This window comes from Dromiciops gliroides, chromosome 2 (genome assembly GCF_019393635.1).
Source record: "Dromiciops gliroides isolate mDroGli1 chromosome 2, mDroGli1.pri, whole genome shotgun sequence".
Classification (NCBI taxonomy): Eukaryota; Metazoa; Chordata; class Mammalia; order Microbiotheria; family Microbiotheriidae; genus Dromiciops; species Dromiciops gliroides.
The window spans coordinates 534,302,268-534,327,008 of NC_057862.1; the positions used below are offsets into that span (position 1 = coordinate 534,302,268).

Consider the following 24,741-nt stretch of genomic DNA (forward strand, 5'->3'; position numbering starts at 1 on the left):
AATCGAGTCTGGAATTGACAAAGATTGGTTAGCCCCAGGTAATTCACCTGCCTGGGTGGGGATCAGTCAGTTCTCAGTAAACTTGTAGTTATCAAGGGCAATTGAGAGGGTTTCCTTTCTACCCAGAGTACTTGAGATATTGAAGCTATATAGTAAATATAATATGATAAATGTCTATAAAGTGCCAATTGCTTGTTAATTTTTTTAACAACTAGGGAAATAAAAAATTTGGATAAGACGCTATCCTGTTCCCATGAAGCTTCCAGTCTAGCACAGGAATAAGATAACCAACACAGATGTAAGAAGCTGTTCTGAAAGTAGAATAATTCTTTCCTCTTCCTTGGGCCTGAAGAGCATTTGAATAGGAGAGAGAAGAGACTTCTGGCCTGGACAACCATGAGGGTACAGAAACAGATAGCAGTAGGTGTGGAAGTAAAGGCAGCAACTAATAAGAAGATGAATATCAGTGAGTTCCTGGGCCAAGCCTGGAGCTATAGGAAACAAGATTACTGTGGAACTCTGGTGAGAGAAGGTAGAACAGCAGTTGGGAGATGGTGTAATAGACAAGCAAATGCCAAAGCAAGGGAGCACAGTCCCCAAAAAGGAATAATAAGTTGGAACTGTGTTTTTTAAATTAATTACCATTGCTATAGTTACCAGTTTGGGGTAAGCATATATTAATTTATTAATATTATATACCAGTAAAGGATTGACCACATCTCCCTAACTTCACATGGTCTCAGGCGGAGTGCTAGAGAAAGCAGGGAGAGAGCTTCAACATGCCAGTTAGTGCAAGCAAGAGACCTAAGAGAGCTCAGAAGACCTACAAGATCTATGCTGTCCTAAAAGAGAGAGCCAAGGGAGGTTCCTGGTGGCTTCCCAGGGTTTTTAATCCTCTTTCAAAAGAGGCAGATCATTATACATTGATCAAAGCATCATTCAATTCCATTGGTTGACATGATTTGAAAGTGGTGTAAATTAAAATGAACTCTAGTGATATATCAGGGAAAAGTATGCAAAAGACCCCGTTAACCTGGAAATTAAGGAAATAATCAATATAGGAGAAATAAGGTCTTTAATGGGGCAGAGGAACTATAGCTTGAAGTATCACAAAGCTTGGAAGCTAGGTGTAAGAAAATGGGTAGTTGTTTCCTCTCAACATGGATATAACAGTCAGTCATACTCCTCCTGACCTGTTTGTAGGACAAAGGTCTCAGATCCCCTCCTCCCCCTCAGGTTAACAAAATCACATGGTTCAAGGAGCCCTGGTCTCAATAAGGTCCACTCCAGAGTTGTGTCCATATAAGGAAGTATAAGGTCCACTACTAAATTATGCCCATAAAGGGAAGAGGGGTGGGAATACTGTGTTCCGATTAGCTAGTTTTTGCACACCCTTGAGTAATCAGACCAGTGATGAAAAAGGGGAGGGTCCATTAGAGTTAGGGACTAGGGTATAAAACTGGGCCTTCGAGCCCCCTTTTTGGGCACCCACTAGCTGCACACTAGGTTGCCTCCTGATGAGAAGGAAATAAAGAACCTTTGCCACATCACTGTTGAGTTCCTGAGAATATTAAGAAGAGGATGGTTTTTCCCTCACACTAGGAATACCCAAAAATGGGAAACAAGGACAGCGTTTTTTATGGGGTAACAGAACAGAAGGGCACCAAAAGATTGCTTTAGAGTCATGAACCACAACTTAATGTAAATGAACCTTTAACCAAAACAAAACAAAACAAAACAATAGAACTGCTCCTAAATTAAGTATAGAAGCTACTAAATAGAAACTGCTTAATGTAGGTGGACCCTTTTTACATAATAACATAAAGTCCAAGGAGTAAAGTGGGGAAACTTTGGGAGGGGATAAGTTGCTTGGGGGGAGGTGGGAGTGGTCCATAAATACTTTAAGAGTCTGGAAATGACAAAGACAGTAAGCCCCAGGCAATTCATCTGTCTGAGTAGGGGAACTAGGTAGGGGGACTGGGTGGGAAATCCTCAGTATTTATCAACTCTCACTCAAGTTGCTTAAGGCAAAGTCCATTATCTTGGTGTAGTTTGATCCCATCCATCCTACTCTGAGCTAGACAAAGGAATCTATCTCCATTCCTTTTGTTCCCTTGGGTTTGTCCCAGATCTAAGAAAACTGGACTTTCTGGAATGGGAGAAGAAATAACCAAGAAACTGATCTCTGGGTCCCCCTCAAAATCCATTATTAATAATTATTTTCTCACAGAACTGGGCTGGGCCTGAGCCTTGCAATAGTAGTACACAAAGCAAGGACTAGATTAGTTGGTCCTTGAGTGTTGGACAGCCAAAACGATTCCCTTGCTGACTGGACTTCTGGTCCTTTTTCTGTTCCCCACAGGCCTGTCCTATTTTTAAATTATTTCACTGGCCTAGAGTATTTGCAGGGGACTGTAGGGACCCAAAGAGAAAAATAAGCAGTTTGGGGACAGTTAAGTGTGAAGTAGAGTTCTGGCCCTAGAATCAGTAAGACCTGAATCTCAGGTTCAAATACTACCTAGCTGTGTGACCCTGAGTAAGTCACTTAATCTTGTTCTCCCTCAGTTTTTTTATCTATAAAATGAGGATGATAAAAACATCTATTTCCCAGGATTGTTCTGAGGACCGAATGAGACAACAATTGTAAAGTTCTTAGCCTGGCACGTAAGTCGTATACCAATGTTAGCCACCGCTGCCACCACCAGAGTAATTATGCACACGATGATAGAATTAGATTTATATTTAGAGCTAAAAGGGATCTCAGAGTCCATCTAGTCCTACATTTTATAAATGAGGAAACTGAGGTCCAGAGAAGTTGTTTTTCTAAGGGGCTCACCAGAGTTAGTAAGTATCTGGGATGTGATTTGAATCCAGGTCCTCCTGACTTCAAATCTACAGTTCTCTCCACTATGGCTTGTCTGTGTAGGGATACAACTCTGGTTTCAAGTTGCAGATTACGACTATGAAATGCCTTATTAAAAAATAAGGGGAGATAAAGAAAGAGAAATATATACAAAGACAGACAGAGGCAGAGACACAGAGAAACAGAAACAGAGAAATCATCTGCTGAAACTCTCCTGGTTTCCTGATAAGGAAACCAAGACTCAGAGTTGCTTAGTCACATTTTCAATTCAATAAACATTAAGTGCCTACTGTGTGCCAGGCACAGCGCTAAGCACTGGAAATACAAAAACAGGACAGTCCCTTCCCTCAAGCAGCTTCCAATCTAATGGCTTTACATGAGACCCGGAGCTTTGCTCTGCAAATCCAGTGTTGCTGCCCTTAGACCTAGCTCTCAGAACAGGAGGTAAAGCAGCAGGAAGTGACAAACTTGTAGACAATCTACAGTGACACAGGTGCCAGGCCCCTCCCGCCGAAGCTTCAGCTCCGCCCTCTCCACATCTCCCTCCTCAATGAAGTTTCCTCCCCTTTCTCCCCTCTCTGGAGACTGCGCCCGGGACCGGGGCGGAGCCATTCTCGGAAAGCCCGGCCCTGCCCGTCACGCACAGTCGAGGCCGTTTCACTTTACGGCCTTCTGGAGTGGGTGGGGTAGAAGACGTCGGTGAGGGGGGAAGGTTTCTGGGTGGGGACGCGAGAGGAGTTTTGTTTGCAGCAGGCCGTAAGTGAGGGACGAAACCGCGCGACAGCCGCTGGAGGGCCACGGAGGAGGCGGGTCGGTGTTTCCCAGGCCGGGGAGGGGGGTGGCGAGGGTGGGCTGGGCTGGGTCGGGTCGGGGGTGGTCGGGGCGCAGGCCAGCGGGGAGAGAACGTGGGGCGACTGAGAGGGCGGCCGGCCTGGGCAGCATGGGACGGGCGGGGGCTCCGGGGCCACTGTCCCGGGCCGGCTCCCCGGTCCGGCCTCTCCGGGCGCGGCCGGTCCCGGGGGCCTGAAGAGAACCGTGTTGTCGTGTCCCCCGCAGCGCAGCGCGGCCCGACCCGGCCCCGCCCGCCATGAGGCCGCAGCAGGCGCCCGTGTCCGGCAAGGTCTTCATCCAGCGGGACTACAGCAGCGGCACCCGGTGCCAGTTCCAGACCAAGTTCCCTGCCGAGTTGGAGAACCGGGTACGGAGCCCCAGGGACCCGCGCCGGCCTCTGACAGCTTCCTTCCTTCCGGGAGGAAAAGGAGGGGAGGAGCGGCCGAGCTTTTTTAGGACTCGCATATGGGGAAACTGAGGCAGAGATGGGGAAGGGGTGGCGTAGACACACCAGGGTCCCAAGGAGGGAGTGCTGGGGGAGAACAGGCCGCCCCTGCTCCTGCAGTAGCAGCAGCGGGCAGTGTTGACTGGGTGCGAGAGGAAGGGTGCCTGCCTTCGAAAGCTTCAGGGTTGCACTGTGTCACTGTCAGTGGTCCTGGGCTAACTAGGAAACAAGCGTCCCTCTGCCCCGTTTTGATGACTAGGAAACGCTTGTGTGCTTCCTGGGCAACTGAACTGCCATTCAGTAGGAGGCTTAAAAAAAAAACCCTACTGCATAATGGAAGTGGAACACAGATATTTCTATCTTTCTCCAGATATACTACTGAAAGGGTGTGTGTGTGCATGTATAATAGTATTTTTGCATAATATATATATAGTGTATATATGTATGTATACACATGTAATACGTGGCTTCTGTATATGTATAATTTTATATTACAAGCATAGTATGTTGTGTATATATAATATATACATACTATATAAAAATACTATTTATATTACATATATCATACATAAATACTACTGTAGCAGTATGTAGACTAAGTATGGCTTATTAACAGAGGATTATTTTCATATGTGTGTTTAAGTACACAAACTATTTACTATACGGATGTCAATTAGTGGGTAGATGGAATCAGGTTTAGTTGCTTGGTTTTTGTTTTTTGCTTTCCTGTCGCTGACAGTTTACTCTGAGATGAATACAGGTGTTGGGTGTGGGGCTAAGGAATGTTGGTCATAGAATCAGTGGGTGTAGATGAGTCTGTACTTGAGAAATTTCCTTTAGTAGTAATACAAAGCCATCTCGAAATCAGTTGGGTTGCTCTACCGGATGGCCAAGCCATTCAGAACAGGAGTAGCAAATGTACATACAGTACCCTGCTATGATATTGGCCCTTCCCTCCATTTCCTTTAAGGCCAGGGGCTGAGGAGCACTCAACACCTCTGTTTTCTCATCTTGAAAATGAAAATCAAGCCACTTGATGTTTTGTAGATTAAACTGTTTTTGTGAAATGCTGGGCAAATATTGAGGTTTGTTATTAATCCTGAAACTGTGAGTCAGCAAAATCTGAGTTATCAGGTAAAATAAATAGTTCCTCAGCTAGGCATAACTTGTTGGCATTTGTGCCATAACCTTTTCCAAAGCACCTGCCTTGAAATCAATTCTGCTGGCTTTTTGGAGAGGCATTAAGTAAATAAAGAATTGGCTGTTGGAGTTTTTAAAAAGTAACTTAATAGCATATTTTAAATGTTAAAATCTATATGACTTGGGCAAAATGAATTCTTTTAAAATCTCCAACAAAAGAGAATTAGAAACTTATTGCAATCTGATTTCCATCCCCAGCTCCCCCAAAACTTTGCTGAAATTGTCCTTTCTAAGGTCATCATTGCCTTTCTAATTGCCAAATTAAATGGCCTGTCTTCTGTCTTCATTGTCATTGACTTCTTTGCAGTTTTTATTACTATATTTTCCCTAAAATCTCTCCTTGATTTCTAAGACCCTGCACTCTTGTGGTTTTCTTACCGATCCTTCTGTTTCCTTGAGCTCCTCTTCCTAAATGAAGCCATCCCCCAAGACTGTCTCTGACTACCCTGTCCCCTCTTCTTGGTGTGTCTCATGTCTTTGTCCACTTGTCTACAGATGATGCCCCAGACTGGATCCAATCCTTGACTTTTCTCCTACAATATAGAGCCCTAGATCCACCTTCTGGCTGACATCTGCATCTGGATCCTCTGCTAGCATTTCTAACTTAGCATGCCCCAAACGACATTCATCATGTTTCCCACAAAACTTTCTCTTCAGTTTCCTAGTTGGAAAATATCGAGGTAGAGGGGAAAGTGCTAGGTTTGGAATGAGAGGAACTGGATTCAAATTTAGCTTTTTCTCTGCCTCAGTACCTTTGACAAGTCATTTCATTTCTCTGGGTCTCAAGTCATCTGTAAAGTAAAGGGTTTAGATTAGATGACCATGGAATTCCTTTTAAGCTGTGATCCTTTAATTTTGTCAGTGACCTCATTCAGGGCTCCCTTTCATCTGGGCTCAAGATAGGCATATAGAGTCAGCTTTAATTCTTACTTCTACTTCACTGAAGGTTGCCAACTGATCAACATTAAGTCAGCTTGGCCAGTATTTTATCATAAAGACTAGTTGGTTCTTGGTGATATTTTGCAATGGCTAGATTCTTGGTTTTGTTTTTAACTTTGATTTCAGTAACTACTTTCTCCATATCCACTCAATTCATAAGATCATACTCTACTTATACAAAGTCTTTTACATCATCCCCTCTTTTCCATTTCAGTTGCCCTTTCATTGCCACTCATCAAAACTACTTTAACAACCTTGTTGTAATTGGCCTCCCAAACTACAATGTTTCTTCCTGTCTCTATATTACTGCTGAGTTAATCCTAAAGCACAGTTCCAATCTTGTTACTTCCCTATTTAAAACATGCAGTGAATCTCCCTCTCATACATATTGAATTAAGTTCGAACTCAGCCTTTCAGAGTATACCACAACATATCTTTGGCCTTTTTTTCCATCCTTGTCTCCCCCTTCCCCTTTATATACTTTATACTCTTGTAAAACTGGACTGTTTTTTTATTTCCCAAGCACTTTCTTACCTTTGCTTTCATTGTTGCTAGACTATTCCTTCCATCTGGAGTGTTCTTCCCCACAATTGCCACTTGTGGGAAAATTTAGATTTTCCATCCAATCACACAGGCATGCTATAAGGTCTTTCTTGAGCCTTTCCTGAACCTTCCTGTGGCAATTTGTACCTTTCAGTATGACAGTTCTTGATTATAAGTACATACAGCTTTTATTATTCCCGTGTAAATGACTTTAAGGGCTGAGACTTTTACTGTAGCCTCTACCTGTGCTGGGGCTAATTTATTGAATGGAAACAACTTGAATTGCATAGTATGTTCTTTCAATTCAGAATATCAAACCCAATATAATGGAGGGGTTCTCCTTTTTTTTCACTGCTACTTACTTTGGATATGACAAAACTTGTTTACAGGTTTTAAAAATCAAATTCTTAGTTATAGTAGCTCTTGCCAGATGTATATATGCAGTCAGACATTAATCTTCTAAGTCTCTGTGCGGCAGAACCTTCACTTTATAGCCTGATTACAGCAACAAAATTTACTAAGTTCTCTGCTTATTCTTACAGGAAATTGATGTTTTAAAATTTTGAAATCCTTTGTATTAGTGAGCACTCTATAGAATCATGTATGGTACTGTGTAAGTGTGGCTTTTGTGGGGCAGGATCTTTTAAAATATTTGTATAAAAACACCAGCTTATACTTTAAACAGACATTTTTGAAAGCTTTGATTTTGTGTGTTTGTGTGTTAAGATTAAATTTAAATTACAGGGTTAGATTTTCCTTGCTTTGCTGGCAATTTGAAAGACTTCTTTTTGTTCTCTTACCCTGGAAATGCTGTTTATTGCTTTTCAATAGTCATTGATTGTCCTTTACTAACAGTATAAAGTTTTGCAAGTTAATATAGAGAAAACTGATATTTTAGCCTTTTTGTAGTACTTCTAAACATGGTATGAAGAAATTCCATCTTGTAAACATATTTGCATCTTTTTCATTATTGGCTGAAGAGTTCTGTTGATATAAATTGATTTCCCCCATTCCATTAGAATGTTTCATTTTATTTGACTGTTTTTTAAAAAATTCTTAAGAGGTTTTTTGTAATTTAATCAAAATAAGAATTTTTTAGACCTAGTTATAATAGAAATATGAAAAGAATTGTTTAGTAATTGAGGTAGGTAAGTTACAGATTTTTTTTTTTAAATCCCTACATCTGGTCTATATAGTTACATTTCCTATTTTTGCCACGGTAAACTTAGACTTTAGTCCTTTGCCTTTCATCACAAATTTCATCAAAAATAAAAGAATCCTGGCATCACACAACCTGGTCCCTATTTTCTTCCCTCTTCCAATCTTACTTAGCTCAAATTTCTGCTTGATCGTACTACTCTTATCTCTCTTTTGTTGTAGCTCTGATATCATCCACCCAAGAGCCAAAGTAGGACACTAATAGTTCTCTCTCAAATGTGTGAAGATAAAGTAGTGAGATTGAAATTTCTAGGTATGTTCCCTAGAGTCCTTTCTTATTGCATGTGCTGTCTGTATTTGCTACAGGTCAGTTTTTAATCCTTTATTCTTTTACTTTTTAAAAACCTACAAAATGGTTCTTTGACACTTTTTTTAAAATTCAGTTGATTCTTTTCTATATGACACATAGTGATCTCCCTTCCCGTAGCCTCATCATAACTAGCTCTTCCTGAGTGATTCTGATCATAAAGGAACAAGATATTTTGGAGACTGTTGTATTTCAGTTTTTGAACCATCTTATATCTGAGCAACTTTCAGTTCAAAGGATTTTCTTTGCTACATTATTACTTTGCAGGCACATTTTGGAACTGGCTACATATTCCTTAATATTTTATGGGTCTGATTGACGTGATTCAGTAGGAATTATTATCATTTATGTAATGCTTTAAGGTTTTCACAACGCTTCATGTACTTTATTTCATTTGATCTTCACAACCACTCTGAGGAAGATGCTGTTATGTTACATGTTACTTGTTACAGATGAATTCAACATTATCTACTGCACCACCTAACTGCTTTAGTGTACAGTAACTGTTTCAGTATAGTAACTTTAAACCTAAACCTGAACTAAACCACTCCTTGTGCTCTTCAGTTGGTGTTTGGTTATTGCTATTCCCTGTGAATAAGATTGGTTTAGACTAATGTCTCCACAGGGTCAATCCCAATGCCTTATCTGTTCCACTGCAGATCTGGTTGTTTCTTCCCCCTTGTTCTCTTTTGTGGGGAGGGTCACCCCATCCCAGTCATCAACTATCTCTTCCCTTTTTTTTTGTTTGTTTTTTTGTTTGTTTTTGCAGGGCAATGGGGGTTAAGTGACTTGCCCAGGGTCACACAGCTAGTATCAACTATCTCTTCTTAACACCTCTGAGCCACCTCATTCTTGTCAGCAATCATCTGTATAGAAAAGTTGGGGATTATATTTAAGGTCTTGTCTACCTCAAAAATCTTAAACTTGTCATCATCTCTGCCCAGTCACTACACTAACTTTCTTGCCACTTTGTTCATGACTTTCTTCATAGAGCATAGCTTTTATCATTTCAAATCCCAATCTAAGAGTCAGTGATTCAGCTGTTTCCATGTCAGAGAAGGCCTAATACAGGAGAGAAAGAGAGTCTAGTTCTTGATATTGATAGTGCCTTAGGAAAGGTAAGAATATACAAGCTATCTGATAAGAAAAATGTGGTTTAATGCAGCATCTTGAATTGCAGGGTACCATTTGAAGAGAAAAGAGGTAGTCAAATTGGCAGGTGACCAAGATGAGTTTTGTAGGTGGATTCTGTACTGATTGAAGTAAAAAGAAGTTGGAAGTAATGGTATTAACCTACAGGGTGGGCCAAAAGACATGAATATTTAGTAACTCCTTTATTTTTTGTTTTTAATTTACAGTGCCATAGCGTTACATACAATATATAGAAAATGAATTTATTTTACTTGTGAAAAATCAGATCTCATAAATGGTAAAAAATAAAGAAGAAATAATTTTCCAAAAGTTATTAAAACATCAGATCCCTTCGTGGCTTTTGGGCCCACCCTTATAGATCTAATCAGTCAAGCAATTGTTGTTCAGTAGTTTGTCATGTCCATATGATTCCATTTGGTGCTTTCTTGGCAAAGACTGTAGTGGTTTGCCATTTCCTTCTCCAGCTCATTTTTTAGATGAGGAAACTGAGGCAAACAGAGCTGAGTGATTTCCCAGATTCATACAGCTAGTATCAGAAGTGGGATTTGAGCTCAGGTCTTCTCTGACTCCCAGGCCTAGCACTCTATCCACTGCCCCAACTTGCTGCCCTAAGGAAAATTAGTTTGACAGAAGTATATAGGATGGACAATAATCTACATAGAATGAGACTTGTGGCAGAGAGATCAGTTTGGAGGCAGCTGTAACAATCTAAGCAAGAAGTGATAAAGGTCTGAAGTAAGCTGTGTGAGAGGAGTCAGATGCAAGGTAAAGGTAAAAATGCCAAGATTTGACAAGTGATTGGATATGTGGGTCAGTGAAAAGTGAGGAATCAAGGATAATGCCAAGATTACAAACCAGGGAAACTAGAAAGATGATGGTGCCTCAAACAGAAATAAGGAAGTTTGGGAGATAAATAAGGGTTTGGGGGGAAAATAATGAATGCAGTTTTGGACACATTCAGTTAAGATGTCTCCAGGGTGTCCCATTTTAAATGTCTAATAGACAATTGGTGATGCAGGACTAAAGCTTAAGGTAAAAAACTGGGACTGAACATAATCAACCTGGGAGTCATCTGCATAGAGATTTTAGAAGGAAATAGATGAGCTTACCGAGAGAACATAGAGTGAGAAGAGAACCCAGGTCAGAATCTTGGGGAACACCCTGGGGGGAGGGGGTGACATGATGTGGAAGAACCAAAAGGCTTCCCAAAAAGTAAATTCATGGTTTTATATTGAATCTTCTTTTTATGTTGTGCTGTGTATATGGAAATGTTCTTTTTTTTTTGTCTTTTTGTATTTAAATTCAAAATTAATTTTTAAAAGTTTTTAAAACCAGGGACAGCTAGGTGGTACAGTGGATAAAGCACTGGCCCTGGATTCAGGAGGACCGACCTGAGTTCAAATCCTGCTTCAGACACTTGACACTTACTAGCTGTGTGACCCTGGGCAAGTTCATTGCCCCGCCCTCCCAAAAAAGTTTTAAAAACCAACAAAGTAGACTGAGGAGCTGTGAGACAGGTAGGAGGTAAAATAGAGTACCATCATGAAAACCCAGAGAGAAAAAAGTATTCGGGAAGAAAAGTATCAAATGCAAGAGGTCGAAGGATTAGGACTGAAAAATGACTAAAAAAATTTGGTAGCAAAAAAGATCTTTGGTAGTTTTGTTAATGAGCAATTTGAGTTGAGTGATGAGGTCAAAAGCCAGATTACAAAGGGTTAAGGAGTGAATGAAAGAAGAGAAATTAGACAAGCAACTCCTTTATCAAGGAATTTGAGAAAAAGAAAAGATCTATCTGTAGTAGCTAAATATATACCTGATGAAAAGTTTTAGTCATTGAAATACAAACCAGAGTGGCAGAATTTGGTGATGAGTTGGCTGTTTGGAGCAAGGAACGAGGATTGAAAATAATTCTGAAATAGCATGCCTGGGAGACAGGTAAGGAGATCATAAGAATCTCAAATATTGATCAGGAAGCCAGTTGGAAAGTTTTAGTGAGAAGAGTTATACTAAATTTGTTCAAATCATTTGTTCAATTTGAGATATTAACAGTATATAGAGATATTCTAAAAGAAACAAGGGTAGCCAAAAGGAAAGCCATGAATCTACATTCTCACAAACATGTTTGTAGATTAAGTCACCTGGAAATTAGTGTAAAGGAAAGAATAGGTGACAAATTGACTTTTACAAATGTTTAATATCAATGGGACAGGTGAAACTAATTGTTTAATTTTCATTAACAGTCATGACTAACCAGCAAACAATACTAATTTCTTAAAATCTGAAATAGAATATTACACATTAGTGATTGCACAGTTCTCAACATATCTTTTTCATTTCTGCTTTTCCTACAGATTGACCGGCAGCAGTTTGAAGAAACAGTTCGTACTCTAAATAACCTTTATGCAGAAGCAGAAAAGCTTGGGGGCCAATCTTACCTCGAAGGCTGTTTAGCTTGTTTGACAGCATATACTATCTTTTTGTGCATGGAAACACATTATGAGAAGGTAAAGTTGTAGGGGAACGTGTAAAGCATATTGCCTTTGTCTTCTTGCCTTAACTAAAGCCTTTCTCTGGTGCCTCATCATAGCGCTAGGTTGTTAAAGACTATGTCTGTGGAGCACATGTTCTGGGAGGCTTTCTTATGCTAAAAAGTCTTTAAGTATATGCCCAACAATGGGTTTTTCATTTAAGGTTTGAGCTTACAAAGTGTAGAGAGGCTGGTCACCAGGTGACAAATTTTTCTGAGCACCACAGTTCATGAAGATCATCTACCCAGCTATTAGATTGTCAGTCTGCATCAGTAGAAGGAATATCTATATCAGATAACTGTGGATCCGTGAGCTTCTGAAAAATTCTATGTTTTTAAACAGCTTTCTGGGGGCACTTACAGCGCAATAATATTTGAGCTAATTTTCTGCTCCTAATGTTCAAAGCGCTTATGAAAATGAGTACTTTTTGATTTTCAGAAACAGACCAAAATTATGTCTGAATGAAGGTGCCACCACTTACATGGCACTAGACTTTGTTTGGTGAGGCAATTGGGGTTAAGTGACTTGCCTAGGGTCACACAGCCAGTAAGTGTTAAGTGTCTGAGGCCGGACTTGAACTCAGGTCCCCCTGACTCCAGGGCCGGTGCTCTATCCACTGTGCCACCCAGCTGCCCCTGGCCCTAGACTTTTAAGCCAAGTATTTAACTTGAATATTTGCTTACAACCTAGCTTTCCTAAAATTCTTTTAGCTAGTAAGGAGCCTACTTATCTCTGATTTTGAGTTAATCGAAGCTAATATATTGCTGATTTTTAACAACTTAAAAGAGAAATGGCTGAACATCCATTATAACAAATGCATCTCTTAGATAAGCCCATGAAACAGTGGTGTATCCTGTATTATTGGGGCACCTAGGTGGCTCAGTAATTAGAGTGCCAGACCTGGAGTCAGGAAGACTTATCTTCCTGAGTTCATATTTGGCCTTAGACACTTAATAGTTGTGTGACCCTGGGCAAGTCTCTTTAACCCTGTTTGCCTCCGTTTCCTCATCTGTAAAAATGAGCTAGAGAAGGAAACAACAAACCACTCCATTATCTTTGCCAAGAGAACCACAAATGGGTTCACAGAGTCAGACACAACTGAACAGTCCTGTATTATACATTGTGTGAGATACATCTGTTGCTACCTCGAGTTTACTTTTAAGTAAAAAAGTTTATTTTAAAATATCAAGATAATTAGATGTGTGTGATATATATTTGCTTTCCAGACTCTTGTTTTGTTTTGTTTTGCGGGTCAGTGAGGGTTAAGTGACTTCCCCAAGGTCACACAGCTAGTAACTGTCAAGTATCTGAGGTCGGATTTGAACTCAGGTCCTCCTGAATCCAGGGCTGGTGCTTTATCCACTGTGCCACCTAGCTGCCCCTGACTGAAGATTTTGACCTAAGAGCTTGTAATTGTATTTATTAGTAGAGAATTCACAGCCTTTCGTTCTTAAGTCACATGGTTATTAGACTTTTGGAAATGGCCTCTTCCCTACTGATTATTTATTGTATGATATTCCTATACTCCTTTTAGTAAGTGAAAGTCACTGAATGTATTTCTAGGTAATTTGTGTGGAGATTGGCATTTAAAGCCTGATAATCTAATCTAATATTTCTGAATTGAAATAAAAACACATTACCACAATAGCTTATTCATGTTTAGTGCATGAATAAGGGTACTTTCTACCTTTCAGACTTGGTGACAAACTTTGTCAAGTTGTAATAGAGACTCCTTTATTATATATCGAGGTATCTGATGAAATTCCTCTGTGGAAAGAGTAGTTATGAAAACCTCAGACTGACACTAACAATAAACAGTTATTTGAGAAGTAAAAAATGTTTAGCTGATTCTTAATTATAATTTTTAAAGATGTTATTAGTGATGTTGATAGATTTTGATCTGATTTTATAAAAATCTAAAATTTTCTGCTGCTTTGCAATTTATGTTAGATTTGAACTTTTAAGATTTGTATTTTAGAAATAATTTTCATTTGAAATATTGATGCAGTGTTGAAGCATTTTAATTTGAAACTTTAGAAGGTAGTTCATGGTATCAAACCCAAAGGAAATTTTGATCCTGTAGATATTTTTCTACTTAGACTTATACTGGTAGTGCTTATGGTTCTATTTAATCAAGGATTTCTTCTGTGTTATTTGGCATACCAAGTAAATTTGATCCATGAGCCAAACCAAGACACAGTTACATGTGTAGAAAAAAGATGTGAGAAACTAACAAAAAGAAGAAACTGGACCAATTACAATTTCATTATTGAATGACTTTCTTAGGATCCTTTATAAATATACACTTATTTAGAAAAGTAAAGAAACCACATAGAACTTATCCCTTAGAATTATGTAATTCAAGGATAAATGCAGTGGAATTTCTGAAAATCTAAATTTTTAGTGCACTTATCAGTCAGAAATTCTGATGGTTTTCCCATATTTCTAACTAGGAATATCTTTCTGCACAATATTATTATTTAAAAGTAAAGGAAACCCACCAAAAAAAGGAAAGGAAAAATAAGGGCCTGACATTTCTCTGATGCCATTCTATTTTTTTTAGGGAACAGGAAAGCCTATAGAAAGTTGTACTCTGGGCTATCCACTCATAAAACATAAGGAAGTTAACTACTTCTGTGGTGTATCCAAAAAAAAAATGACATGGAAAAGCAAGAACTTGTTACCTTTAAAAAATAAAATAAAAGGTCAGGAGGAGAAGCTGAGGGAGACAGTGTTCATTTGGATAAACGTATGTTCTTTTCTCTTCAAGGTCAGTTGGCAAACTTCTCCCAGAGAAGCTTAATATAGTTAAGGATGCTTTATCTTTGTGCACATTGTACAAATTGTGGTTATGTTGAAAGTTTGAGGAAGGGGATAGTTTTTGTTGGATGCTGTGATTTGCCAAAAATAGAAATGGTGAATAAAAAGACTGAAACTCCAGTAGATGAAGGGTTGTTGGGTTAAGAATGGTGCCTGGAAAGTGCCCTTTCTAGGATGTTGAATGAATTTAAGGATATAAAAGCTGTTCTGTTACTGAATGGACCAAAAAGGGTTTTTTTTTTTTGTTTTTTTTTAAACACCTTGTTTGGGATAGTGATGGCTTCTACAAAATACTTAACAGGATCTGAAATCTCACACACACAATTGTCTTCTTTCTGAGCTAGTGTCCAAGTGTGCATTATTGCTATTAAAGCTTAAATTAAAACCTTACCTAACAAAAGTTGAATTTGATAGAACAAAATGGAGTGTTATTTCCCTGGTAGTAATCTCTACCCAAGAAAAGAGGGAGGGAAGCTTTTCTGAAGGCATCCTTTCTTTGAAATCAGTCATGCAGACATTTTTCTGAGAGAGTATCCTTGAGTTTTAATGGATTGGGGTGAGGGGATACTGAATCTCCGATTTCCATTTCTGGCAGCTGAACCGAGAGGGAAATTGGAGAGTTTGAGAGACTTGAGCAAGCCATCTTTATGGCTTACTTCCTTCCATTCATTATTTGAGGGTGATTGACAGGTAGTGATATAGAGATAGGAGGTAAGACTGAACTTAAACTTCCCTTGAAATTGAAAGTAGGAAGATGTTCTGTTACTGAAAGTAAATTTGTTCTAGGAAGAAATGAAAACTCCTTTTCTCTAAGGATAATACTGTAAATTTGGCTTACCTCAGTAGATTTTCTCCTTTCCAAGTCAGCTACCCTTTTCAAGAATTTACTATTTAAGTGCTTATCGTCTTTAAAAACAAGCTAGTTAATAATAGTGTAGAATATTAAAATGTAAACCAGTTTATAATCACAAATCTAGATTGCCATCTTCATGATGCTGGTTAGTTTGACCCAATATGTTACTAACCTCTAAATTCAAAAAGTTTATTTCCAGCATTATTTTTGTTTGTTTTTGTTTTTTTTTGGGGGGGGCAATGGGGGTTAAGTGACTTGCCCAGGGTCACACAGCTAGTAAGTGTCAAGTGTCTGAGGCCGGATTTGAACTCAGGTACTCCTGAATCCAGGGCCAGTGCTCTATCCACTGCGCCACCTAGCTGCTCCCTCCAGCATTATTTTTACAAATTTTTTTCCTTTTTTCTAGTGATTTTAATCTCCAAATAATAGTATTAATTTAAAGAAATATATAGAAATTGAATCCTCATACTTAAGAGCTTTATCAAATTTTCCTTTAAAAATTACATGAGAGGAGGGATTGCAAAAACTATAGTTGGAAATAAACTCTGACTTTTTCATTTCTACTTGATAATTCAGTGATTTGGATACTTGTGATGGGTGTGGGCACGCCTCCCTATGCAGATTGCATCTGCTTAAAGCCTTAATATTCAGCATTTGTGAGTTGCAAGTACTGAAACATTTCATCACCTAGTGGCCAGCCATTTGATGACCCTTTCAGTTCAGCTAGGCCAGTCCTCAGACACAAAAGCCATTGGAAGATCCATACTTAAAGATTTTCTTGATAGAAATATCTTGATAGGAATTGCCAGGGTAATTATTCTACTCTATTAACGTAGCTATTGAGAACCCAGGATCATCCAATTCCCTTCATATTCTAATAGTTTTAAATTTCTTGTATCGAAGAATCTCCTTTATTGAATCTGAAGATTTAATAGTTAGTAGGATGTATCTTGTTTATCCTTCCTTCTCGAAGAGGACCATGACATCAGGGTGATGTCATGATTTGCACTGAATTGGATTTAAGTGAGGGAAAGCTATTGCAAGGTCACCAACCTCACTCTCTCCTCCAGAGCCATCTGGGTCCAGTGGCAAGAGATATATATCAGGATGACTGGAGATGGCCCAAATTGTTTAAGACAGTTGGGTTTAAGTGACTTGCCCAGGGTCACACAACTAGTAAGTGTCTGAGCCTCAGCTCAGGTCCTCTTGACTCTAGGGCCAGCACTCTATCCACTACACCACCTAACTGCCCCATAGAATTTATCTTGCTTCCTGTCTGAATTTTACCTCCATTTTCCTTGAGTTGTAGAAATTCCAGTATTCTATTTATTAATCTGGCAGTTCACTTTTGTGGTCAGGGTCAAAGACTTAACATCACACTTCATGCTTTGAAAGTGATCATACAGGGGGCAGCTAGGTGGCACAGTGGATAGAGCACCTGCCCAGGAGTCAGGAGTACCTGAATTAGAATCTGGCCTCAGACACTTGACACTTACTAGCCGTGTGACCTTGGGCAAGTCATTTAACCCCAATTGCCTCACCAAAAAAAAAAGTGATCATACTATCAGGAATTTACTGAGAAACTCTCTGGAAATTAAAGGTCATGTATATTACAAAGAAAATAGTCTTGCTGGTTTTAAAATAGCTATTCTACCTTTGTCAATCATTATTACCTAGAATTGTCCTATGCTACCTAGTAAAAAAGAAAAAGGAAATAGCTAAAATTAGCTTTAAAGAGAAACTAAAAAAAGACCAGGGGGCAGCTAGGTGGCACAGTGGATAAAGCACTGGCCTTGGATTCAGGAGGACCTGAGTTCAAATCTGAACTCAGACACCAGCTGTGTGACCCTGGGCAAGTCACTTAACCCTCATTGCCCCTGGGGGAGGGGGGGATAACTCTTTGGGGCAGCTAGGTGGCACAGTGGGTACAGTGCTGGCCCTGGATTCAGGAGGACCTGAGTTCAAATCTGACTCATATACTTGACACCAGCTGAGTGACCCTGGGCAAGTCACTTAACCCTCATTGCCTTGCCAAAAAAAAAAAAAAAGACCAATGTGTTAAGAAAACCATAGTGTTCAAAACAAAGGAAATGATATCTATTCCCACTGTACTGTTACTTGATCATACCACATCTTGAGTATTGTGTTCATTTCTTGCCATGTGCTTCACAATCTGACTTGACTCGAGTTATATCCATCCCAGAGGAGGTTGACTAGAAGAGTGAAGGGAGTTGAGGCCATACCATACAAACATCAATTGGAGGAGATGGAGATTTTTAGCCTGAAGAATAGAAGACTTCAGAGGATACAGGATAACTGTTATATAGTATTTGAATGTGAACAAGATTGATTTTTTTTCTGCTCGGCCCCAGGAGACAAAACAAGGAGCAATAGTTAGAAACTATAGAGAGTCAAGCTTTGATTCAATGTAAGGAAAAACTTCTATCAGGGATGTCTAGGAGTGGAATGGGAGAGATTGGGTTCCCCCTCATTGTACATTTTCAAGTGACTGAAAGACCAGTGTTTGTTAGTGTCCTGTAAGGGATTATTAGTTTTAAGTATTGGCTGATCCAGACTGCCATTAGGGTTCCTTCCAGCTATGTGATTCTGATCATCAAATGCTGCAAAAAGGGTTATGTCAAATACTGCATGAGAACTAGGAATTGGATTTATTGATCATTTATTAGTGACCTCAGTATGTTGTTTAGTGAAGCAATGGGAAGGAAAGCCAGATTGCAAGGATTTGTATAGTGAGTGGGCAAATAAGGAAGTGGAAGGAACAAGTACATACTATTCTTTCTGGAAGTTATCAGTTCCTTCAGTGCTTTCCCTCTAATGATTATCTCCAATTTGTCTTATAATTAATTTGTTTGTACATAGTTGTTTTCTTCTCATCTCCCATTAGACTGTGAGATCCTTGAAGAGAAACTGTCTTATCTTTTCTTTGCATCCTCAGTGTTTTGCAACAATGCCTGGCATTGAAAGTGATTAATAAATATTTATTGACTGGCCTGCTATTACCTGTGTAAAAAGCAAATAGTATTGTAGCAGACCATGGGAACTTCGGTATGCTCTGCTTTAAAACCAAGTTTATACAGCCAACTACACTTAAAAGGACCTCCACTGAAATCTAAAAGATTGGTTGTTTCTTTCTGACAGGTTCTGAAGAAAATCACCAAATATATTCAGGAACAGAACGAGAAGATTTATGCTCCGCAGGGTCTCCTTCTGACAGACCCAATTGAGAGAGGACTTCGTGTTGTATCTTTTTTAGTACTGATTAAAAAAAAATTAAAGCGACCATATTGGCAAAAGCTGGAGACAATTTCATATTTATTTTACCTACCACCTGCCCTGTGTTTTTCTGTCACTTGCATTTTTTCTACAAACTCTTTTCTTTGGTATCTTTTGAAATTCTTTTGTGTTATGCAAACTGTTTAGTATTCTGGATACCATCTTTCTTGGTGGTTCTGAGGGCATCTTGTAGTAATATTAGTTTTGATATGAATAATGCTTTTCAGCTGCAGAGATCTCTGAACTAAAAGCCCTTTTGAAATGGATAAACTCAGTGTGTGGTGGAACTTGTCATCCAAATGAATTACAGTTACATAGGTTCTTCTGACTAGTTGCCTAAATCAGTTACAGCTGCCAGATGTTTGATTTCATTACCCTTGACATATTGTGCACATTTTCAGAAGCTATAAACTTTGAAAAGCAGTAGGTGAATTGGGTAAATAAAATTATAAGTAATTATGGTAACTTGGTAATTCACTTAATGAATTAATGAATAAATGGAATTCAGATTATATAATCCCCAATTCTACCAATACAGGTTAGAACTATATTGCAACTGAATTTTATAGTTGCTTAGGATATTGAGAGGTTAATGAATTTTCCCAAGGCAGTGTGTCTCAAAGGTAGAACTTGAATCCCTGCTACTAGCTAGCATTTATATATCACATTATGGTTTACAAATCACTTTAAACTAATCAGTAAGTGGGAATATTTTGAGTTAAGTAAAAAATTCTCAGAACATTTGATAAGTGAATTTTCAAAAAGTATCACAGCAGAGAGTATAGAGCTAGTGCATTTTTTTAAAAATCAGCAATAGTGATGACACAAGTTAGTGAATTCAATTCATCTTTTACTTCATTTAGTCTCCAGTCATGTTTTCTTAACAGCTATACTATGTAGATTGAAATTACCATTTTTGAAGACAGAGGCATGAGCAGTGGAAGATAAACCATGGAGTTAAAGGTAAATAACAAATTAGAGTACCATTTTAAAGCATTTTCTGCACATTCAGAATATGCAGGATTTTTCATCCCTACTTAATAAGCATTTCCACTGCACAGAAATCTAGAACTTCTTTAAACCTTGTATGGGAGGTGGTGGATAGTTGATGCATATAGTTGAATGGTGTTGTCTTTAAATGATTAATTATGTTAGCATAATATGTAAAAGCTGGCTTAATCAACATTTAATTTGGTTAGACAGAAATATAAATCTAATTTTGTCTATATTGTGTCAGATTATTTTTATATATTAGACTAGCCTCTTCACATGACTGCTCAGGCCCTGCCGTCAATCAGTTCACATAGAAATGTGAGTACCAGCAATTCAATTCAACCAACGTCTGTTAAGGACTTATGATTTTCAGGGCATTTGGGATATGTGTATGTTGGGGGGAACATACACTTTATTTTTTATTTGATGCTTATAAATATGTTTAGAGAAATCACTTGACATGGTCCAGTAGCAATACATTGACTTAGAGGCGGGCCAGAGTAGATAAAGAACTGACTGTTCAGGAACACCTGGGTTCACATCCTGACTGTCACACGTTGGCTGTGACCCTGAGCAGAGCACCAAGTCTCTCTGTGCCCAAGGCAGCTCCCAAACCATTGCCAAAGAGGTCCTAACCTGCCTTGGGAAAGAAGAGTTCTCTTCAGTGAAGTCACAGGGCCAGTCCCTGACCCAGTCTGCACAGCTGACGTATCACTGTCTGCCTTCCATGAACATCATGTAAATTAATGGGTTAATGCTACAAAAAGTCATGTCTTAGTGTTCTTTTTCTAAGTTCTCTGAAACACTGAGACCCCTCCAGCTGGCCACAGTGCAACGGTACCGCCTTCAGAGTAGGCGGTATTGGTATTCCTCCACTGCTGCCATTTTCTCAAAGTTATGTCAAATCTTTCAGGAGATTGAAGTGTCAGTTCTCCTGGAGATCGGCTCACAGTGACTTTCTCAACTGGTTTCTGTCACAGAACTAGTGCCCTGCACAGTGGCAGAATGTAGCAAAGATAGACAACTTTTCCCAGATGTGGGAGGGACCACAAAGCAGAGATTTTCATGGAGTAAAAATGAGGTCTTTTTTTCCCTCCTTTGCTTCAGGATCTTTTCAGCACTTTTGAAGAACAAAGCTGTTAGTGGCTTCTGTCCAATTTATTTGCAACTCCTATTCTTGAAGACTGTCCGTTTTGGCCCCAGGAAATGTCACCTGAATTTTCTTAAAACCCAAAGATAGAAATGATTTTGCCTGTGCCATATGTTTACTCCTGACAAAAAGCCTTGGATAGCAGACTATTTTGGAATATGTAGTGTTACTTGTCCATACAGTTTGATTTACAATTTCCTAACTGATATTTCTAAAACTGAGCAATCAGAAACCTTATGCGTGGCTTTTGTTACATGCCATTGGAATAAGTTTGTTTTATCAATTGCAGCTGCGTTGACTTGGCACGATCCATTTGTCATGACTCATTTTGCAGCTATTATTGCTAAACAGAATGTTTTTCTGAGGTAGTGTGGGGTTTTGAGCAATTACACACAAGAGGCTAATCTATCAATGTTCAAACAACTGTGAAATTTTTGAAATGGGAAAGATTTACATTAGGAACTTCTGGATAGTTTCATGAATTGCAAATGTTTTTGTTCAGCACAATTGTGTTTTTAGAGCTGTATGTTCATCAGGAGCAGGACCTAGTAAGGGCTGGGGGCTTGTCAAACAGCTGTGTGAATGTTCCTGAGGGCATGTGAAAGTGCACTTAATGCTTCACCAGTCTCTCCCCTCCCCCTCTCAAATCTGCATATTGTCTGGAGATTAAGATAGCATTTGGGGATTAAATGTATATTTTGATGAAGAAATAAACAAAAAGATGACCTTCATAAAAAGAACTTAAGGTAAAGTAGCAATTTGTCACTTTTTTCAATTTTGTTTTTGTTAAACTTTTTGTAAGCGCTATGGAAAGTATTTTGCAAATGTACAAATGCTCTCTACCCCTCACATCCCTGTAAGGTACCTAATGTTACCTCTGTCAGGTTTCTCATGTGAAAAAGAAGTGATTTGCTCAGTGTCACAGTAAATTAATGACTTTTTAAAAATTCACATTCATGGTACCTGGTTTTTAGGTCATTGAGCTAGATGAAAAATATAAGCTCTTACAAATCCAGAAAATGCCAGGTAGAACTCTAACAAAATAAAACCACTCTCTTATGAGTGTCAGTTGATTCAGAAGAGATAAATAAAAGTACACTTGAGTATTTCTTTATAGCTTTCTAAGCCCTTGTGTTGGTTCCTTTTTCAGAGTCCGTTTCAGAATGGGACTCTCTTCTGTCCACCGGCCAACTGCAGAGTGTCCCCTACCTCCTCTCCAAGCATCATTCCTTTGTATCTGCTGCCAGAGCCACGGTGCCATTCTACTCCAAGGACTAACTTTCTAAAATTCCGCTCCTGGGGTGACATCTAGTCGCTCAGCATCCACTTTGTGTCTTTAAACTGTGTAGGACTCTGTAATCTTTGTAGTTATTTCTGAGAAAATATAATGAAGCATTTCACTTTTTTAATTCAAAACAATTTAATAAAATGAGCTGTGTTAAATCAGCCCAATCCAAAATCCATTTTTCATCTGCCACCAGGACTATTGGTTCTGCTCAATATTTATGCTGTCATCTCTACCAGGTGATTTTTTTTTATTTCAGCAAGCCATATCCAGGTTTGGTTTCATTTCTCCTGAATTGAAGAAGGCCTTTTCTTCCTGACCTGGTTTTTGATGAGGAGTAAGATATGCCTGTGGCCTGCTGACATCTCCCAGACCTCAAGGAACTCACAGGACTGCCAGAAGATCTGTCTCTACTGTTAGCTTCTCATACCGAAGCTCATTGGAAAGATGATGTATAATGCTATTTGTTTAATGTAGCACTTATTACTAAGTGAACCAGTATTCTATGTGATTTCCAGTTACCTTGATTCTCCGTGGAGAATTTTATATCATTACTGCATTGCCATGAACATTGGGAGGATGTAGTATGTGTTGCTTGTTTTATTAAAACTATGTAAGCACAATAAAGTGGATGCTAAACCATCAGACCTATAGACATCCTTGCTCTGTCCCTTAATGTGTAATAAGCAAGTGTAATGAACATTTTCCTTATGGCTTTATTATAAATATAACTTATGGGGAAAATAATTTGGTAGGAATAATACTGTATGTGCTCATTTTTAACTATTTCCAAAACCTATGAATCATAAACCTTTCTTGAATTCAGTATTCAGGATGCACATAGATCTTGTAATTAGTTCAGGTAAAATAATATGAATGTTTCCTTAGTACAACTTCCAAAAATCTAAGTTAATATTTGTTTTTCTTTTACCTACAGTGTTTTCCAAGACCTTGAAATTAAGTTAATCATTATGGTTTGAGAGCATTGTTCTTTGGAAAGAGTTAAGAGATTTACTAGAAAAGAATGGCAGAATTAACATTCTACTTCCAGTGATATTGTAGGTGCTAATACTGGATCTAATCTTCCAGATTTAATTTCTGTTATGGATTTGTTAGTCATTCACCTAAATCCCAGAGGATTGTTTAATATTTTAATTGTATAAAACCCTTTTTGTTTTTCTATAGCCTGTAACAATATGTCTGTCTGCCTTTCACACCTGTTGCAATAACTTTGCCCAAATACTAATGCATTAGTAAAACTTTTCTTAAATAAATTGTCTCTGTTATGTTTGCTTGGTAATTTGATGGGAAATTTTCATTTGATTGTTATATATCTTCCTAATTGGTTTTTTCTATGACTCCTGAGTTTCCTATTTTCATTTTTTTAAATGGTAGTTCCTTATGTTTCTTTAGCACTTTATACTTTTTCAGAGTTCTTTCATATGTCAGCATATCAAAGGCTTCCATCGGCCAAAAATGCTGACAATGGAATCACTAAGGAGTGATTGGTTGCTTTCATTAGGGTGGTCAGGGGCAGCTAGATGCTGCAGTGGATAAAGCACCGGCCCTGGATTCACGCGGACCCAGACACTTGACACTAGGTGTGTGACTCTAGGCAAGTCACTTAACCCTCATTGCCTCACCAAAAAAAAAAAGAAGAAGAAGAAAAAAGGGTGGTCAGGGAGAAAGTTAAGTAATATCTTCTAATATTTGATAGCTCCTGCTTTGGTAGGTTGATAGGCAATAGTATGTATATTAATCCTCTCTTTCACTTTAGGAAGCTTATTACCTTAAATTTTAAGCTTCCTTCAATAGTTAGCACTTGTTATTTAGACAGAAGAAATTGAAGTTACTAAGACATTAAGTAGAAGCCCTTCAACATGATGAGTCTAGAATTAGTTTCTCTGGACCTAAACCCTAGTTGGAGCCAGTTTATATCAATGCTAACACTGATTTTTTGATTATGTAAACGTAGCTTCCAATAAAGACCTACTTTGTTACATTTGGTATGAAGGTGAATCTAGATCCTTGAAGGCTGTGCCAGCAGAGGTGTAATTTCTAGCAGGTCCTAATGAACTCAAAAGGCTCTAAGCACAATACCAAAGATGAGCTCTGTCGTCCAAGGACCAACCAGTGTAGAGGTAGTTAAGTCTTAAAGTATCTTATCACCAGAAAGTTGGCAACCAGGTGACTTTTGCGGCCACAAATACTCATGAAGATTCTCTGCTAAAGAGTGGAGAGGTTACATTGGTTGATATCTTTGACGTGTATAGATGTAGGGGGAAAGTGCAATGGTACTTGAAATATAAACTTCAGGGGA

At 38.7% G+C, this 24,741-nt stretch overlaps 1 protein-coding gene across 3 annotated transcripts; it reads left to right on the plus strand.

Moving 5' to 3' along the window:
- The first annotated feature begins 3,546 nt into the window (after positions 1-3,546).
- On the plus strand, positions 3,547-23,721 carry GOLGA7 (golgin A7). 3 transcript variants are annotated; one of them, XM_043988635.1, is made up of 6 exons: positions 3,547-3,673; positions 3,920-4,061; positions 11,850-12,002; positions 18,859-18,960; positions 19,894-19,956; positions 22,287-23,721. In XM_043988635.1, the coding sequence occupies exons 2-5, from the start codon at positions 3,951-3,953 to the stop codon at positions 19,939-19,941; spliced, it is 414 nt and encodes a 137-aa protein (XP_043844570.1). In that variant the 5' UTR covers positions 3,547-3,673; positions 3,920-3,950; the 3' UTR covers positions 19,942-19,956; positions 22,287-23,721. The 3 variants fall into 3 exon arrangements, 2 of the variants coding, with proteins under 2 accessions (XP_043844570.1, XP_043844571.1); XR_006354999.1 differs by lacking the exon at positions 3,547-3,673 and adding an exon at positions 20,231-20,304 and having other exon boundaries at positions 3,750-4,061; XM_043988636.1 differs by lacking the exon at positions 3,547-3,673 and having other exon boundaries at positions 3,750-4,061; positions 22,681-23,721.
- Positions 23,722-24,741: the final 1,020 nt, after the last annotated feature.

Excerpts from the sequence above, each read along its gene's own strand:
- GOLGA7 (XM_043988635.1), top strand. The coding sequence starts at position 3,951 with ATGAGGCCGCAGCAGGCGCCCGTGTCCGGCAAGGTCTTCATCCAGCGG. Across the intron at positions 12,003-18,858 it reads TGGAAACACATTATGAGAAG|GTTCTGAAGAAAATCACCAA; the intron begins GTAAAGTTGTAG and ends TCTTTCTGACAG. Across the intron at positions 18,961-19,893 it reads TTGAGAGAGGACTTCGTGTT|ATTGAAATTACCATTTTTGA; the intron begins GTATCTTTTTTA and ends TATACTATGTAG.